This window comes from Oryctolagus cuniculus, chromosome X, assembly GCF_964237555.1.
Source record: "Oryctolagus cuniculus chromosome X, mOryCun1.1, whole genome shotgun sequence".
Classification (NCBI taxonomy): domain Eukaryota; kingdom Metazoa; phylum Chordata; class Mammalia; order Lagomorpha; family Leporidae; genus Oryctolagus; species Oryctolagus cuniculus.
Window position 1 is genome coordinate 11,227,836 of NC_091453.1, and position 3,932 is coordinate 11,231,767.

Here is a 3,932-nt window from a genome sequence, read left to right on the forward strand (position 1 = left end):
TAGATGGAAGAATATTCCATTTTTTCAAATAGTGCTAGCATTTTAATTGGTCAGTTGAGTTTTAAGTAAAATAGTTAAGACATAGCCTGCAGGTGATGGTCGGATTCATCCTATATAGAAAATATTGCAACTTGAATGATTTTGAAGCTTAAGAGTCTAACCAATAGAAATCAACTTTTAAATGAGCAGTTCATCTTGTTGTCCGACAAAACATTTTGAGAATAAGTCGTATCTAGGCTAACTTTTCCCATTGTTTTCATAAGGCTTAGAGACAGAAGATTTCTTAAAATGAACATGTAGAAAGGACCGGAGTAAATAAGCTTCAGATACCTGTTCCTTGAGTGTTAGTCACAAGAGAAGGGAGAAATGGAGATTGGCTTTGCTGGTGTATTTAGATGCGTGATTCCCAGGTGGTACCTCAAGCCACTGGAGTATATTTGGCTGATGTATTTGTGTGTAGGAAGAGCATTGCCTTCTCTATTACAACAGAATTCGGCCTTCTTGGTGCTGGAGGCTGAGATGGCACCAACCACAGCCTGTGGCACCTGTGGACTGGGGTAGGATGGCTACAGATCCTCGTGCCTCCTGGCCCACTGGAAGCTTCTAATAGTCGTTGTCCTCGGATGCCTGACACACAGTTCCTGGTAGGCTGATTCCCCAAAACAGAGCGGGGAGAGAGTCGGGGTTTTTACTGACCACAGTGGCTGGCTTTCAGCATTTAACATCCATATTTTTCTTTGAGTTCTAAAGTGGTAGGTGTAGAATCTACAGGAACAGGGTAACGGTTTAATGTGAAGCCTAACGCGAGTGGCCCAGGTGCCTGAAGGGGGAAGAGAGAACCAGGAGGAAGGGTGGGTGGCTCCTCTTCCCCACCCCACCCCCCGACAGACCCCTACCCGCCCCAGCCTGTGACAACTCATCCAGTGGCTTCCTAGAAGACCTTCTATACATTATTGATTAAGTTCTCATTGGGGAAGCAGGTGGGAGCTTTTATCTGCATCTCTCACTGGCATGGGATGGTGCCTTGGCCGTATTGACCGGGTATGGGATATGCTGGCAGTCACAGTTGTGTTTTTTGAAGAAGAACACCGAGTGACGCTGGTTGTCATTCTAACTCTGCTGTGTGGCAGCGTAAATAGTCCCCTTTCTACCCAACCTGGTGGGAAAAGTCAATATCCCATCAGCAGAGGAGGTAAACACATCAGGAGCTGTGTCCTCTCTCTTCCTCCCCTGCTCCGTGTTACTGCAGCTCTTTAAATGTGCTCTCCCCAGTCATCAGATGCATTTGTGTCAGTCACATGCGCGGGGTTGCAGGCCTGTGGTTCGGGCCTGCCGGGAGGCGGCCGATACTGGTTGGAGTCTTTGTTGTGTATTCCCAGACTTGGATAATTAGAACTTTCAAATTGTCTTGCTGTAGTCTCTGAACCGTGCACCCTCCCCCTCCTTCTCCGCCTTTGGACATTCAAATCCTCTCCCAAACTTTTACTTGTTGTTGTAGTAGTTGTTGTTCTGAAAGGCAGTTGATGTAATTTAGGAAAGGTTATGGAGAGCAAACATGAGTGTGTAGCTAAGGAACGGCATCTTGAGAGGGAGGTCTCATTTTCCAGGCGCTTGGCAGGCTCCAGTGCGCTCGGTTGCTTCGCCCGGGAGTTTGCTTTCTGTCACTGATTGCTCTCCCTTCCCGCTCCCTCTCCTGAGCCTTTCCTGTTTCCGTGCACAGCCTGGCATCTGGGGGCCCTCACCTCAGCACAGCTGATCTCTGGGGCTGCCCTGTCTCTGTCTGGGAGCAGTGACGGGGGAAGGGGGAGGGGAGTGCAGGCCGGGGGCTCTGACTGCCTGGGTTGCCTGGCTACATCCCTGATTACCTGTGGTGTGACTCTGGGCAAGCCATTTAAGCTCCCAGTTTCCTCAGCCATAAAATGGGGCCTTGAAAAAAATTGACAGCCTCTCCAAGCACCGCTCAGGGTTCCCAAGCAGCTGTCCTCTTAGCCGTCCTGGGAAGGCTCGGCTCCCCCCAGAATCAGACCTGGGCAGTGCAGCTCTGCTGTTCCCTTGAAGGAGTAAAATGGAGAAGTAGCAGGCTCAGGAGGGAAAGGAAGGATCTTCCTCCTGAAGGCCAGCCGTGACCGGGTGGAAAGAGCCGGCAGCAGTGGCAGGTGTATTGTGTGTGCCCTGAGTTCACACAGTGTGGACAAAGAGGAAAAGAAATCCTGGCAGTGCACAGGCGCTCCTCCTACAGCTTGCCCTCACCTCTTTCAGTTCAGAGTTTTTTAGGGTGGAAGGACTCAGACTGGAGGGACTGGAAGGAACAGGCTAGGCCCATTTGATCTAGGGAGTGTGTGGGTTGCGAGGCGCTAGGGATAGTAGCTTCCTTTGATGCAAGGTTTCTCCTGCCGCTTGCAGACTTGGCATGCACTCGTGTGCCTGTGCTTGACAGTGCTGTGAAAGTGCTGTGTGCAGTAGAGCTCACCTTGTCTGCTGCACATGGGCGTGCACCTGCCGTAGAGGGTGACCCTGTGCCCTGGTGTGCTGAGTCAGCAAGGGGCTGAGAAATGGCAGGCAAGGCAAAGGAAGCAAAACTTTCACAGAGGAATCTTGGGAGCCCCTGCGCGGGACTGATCCCAGGGGTAGACCAGCAGTACCTCTGAGCCACGGAGCTGCAAACAGTGTCTCGCACCCCTTTCCCTAGTGCCTGAGGAATCTTAACTGGCCTTTAAGGAAGCTGTCGCTGAGACTTCTCATCATTTTGTTTTTCTTTCTTTTTAGAAAAAATGAAGAAGCAGTATCTTACCCAAAAAGTTCTTCAGGACTACAGAAAACTCAAGAACACAGCAGAGCAGTTCTTGCTGCGAAGTGGCTACTCCGAAGTGAACCTCAGCAAACTCTTCGCCGATTGTGCTGTGAAGTCCTGAGGGAGGCCCAGGCAGCACCAGGAGCCGGTAGCTGAAGCATCCAGCTTCCTTGGCACCTGCACGCTGGGCCCACCTGCTTCTCAGGCATCTGCTTTTCCCTGTGGGACTGCATCTCGTGTTTGGGTGGATGTGGACTAGGAGGGGAGATCAGAAAAACATTTAGTCTTCCAGACAAGACTGAGTAAATGCACAGTCTTCATATTAAGATGCACGGCTTTGAAGCATGCCCCAGAGTCCTTCCCCAAGCACCTGAAGTCCTGGCATTTGGGGATCTGGGTCTGGGTTTCCCGGGGAGGGCAACTGCTACTTTGATTGAGTATGGCTGGAATGTAAGAGACTCCAGGCTTTGCCTCAGGGCCTTTAGCAGAGCTGCCCCCAGAAAAAACAGTTCCTGAAGCCTAGCTGGAGACCTAACGTTTTCGCCTTTTCACACGCCAATTAAACCCAGTCTAAATCCAAATGCTTCTCCAGCCGCTCCCTCCAGAGTGGCTGTCCTTTTCAGTCCTGTCTTTTATATAGGTAGCTGGGGGGAGATGTCAAAGCCTTGCACTTACTAAATAGATTAGACAGAGCCAGCTTGTTTATCGAGTGGCTCCAGAGCCCCCCCACACACACACACTGAGCAGGTGTTTTATACCCACACATTTTTTTCCTCTTAAATAGAAAGTTCAGGTAAAGGTCTATACAACAGGAAAGCACATTTAAGTTAATTTGATACTCTAACATTTCATTAAAAATTCATAGAGGTTAGGGTGAGGATCACTGGGAAATTGGAGGGAACAGGTAATTGGCCCTGGTGCTTGCTATTTCTCCTCTTCAGAATGGCACCGTCTTTGCCAGCAGCAAAATCTAGTTCAATATGGCAGCCTTTCCTTTCTTACATTCTTGGTAAGATCATAACTAACAAAATATATTTCTCTTTGTACAACTATGCTGTGTTTTAAAAAAGTTTACCTGTGTTTTTATAAAGGAAAAATATGTTCTGCTTTTTACTTAAGAATAAAGTATTGTAAAGGGAAA

The 3,932-nt window shown here is 49.1% G+C and overlaps 1 protein-coding gene across 1 annotated transcript in view; it reads left to right on the plus strand.

The window, feature by feature from the left end:
* The window catches only part of POLA1 (DNA polymerase alpha 1, catalytic subunit), a 330,913-nt gene extending 326,981 nt beyond the window's left edge, over positions 1-3,932 (plus strand). The window contains exon 37 of the mRNA XM_008272470.4: positions 2,767-3,932. Coding sequence (XP_008270692.3) covers positions 2,767-2,912 — 146 coding nt within the window. The 3' untranslated portion in view covers positions 2,913-3,932. The remainder of the gene's footprint in view (positions 1-2,766) is intronic.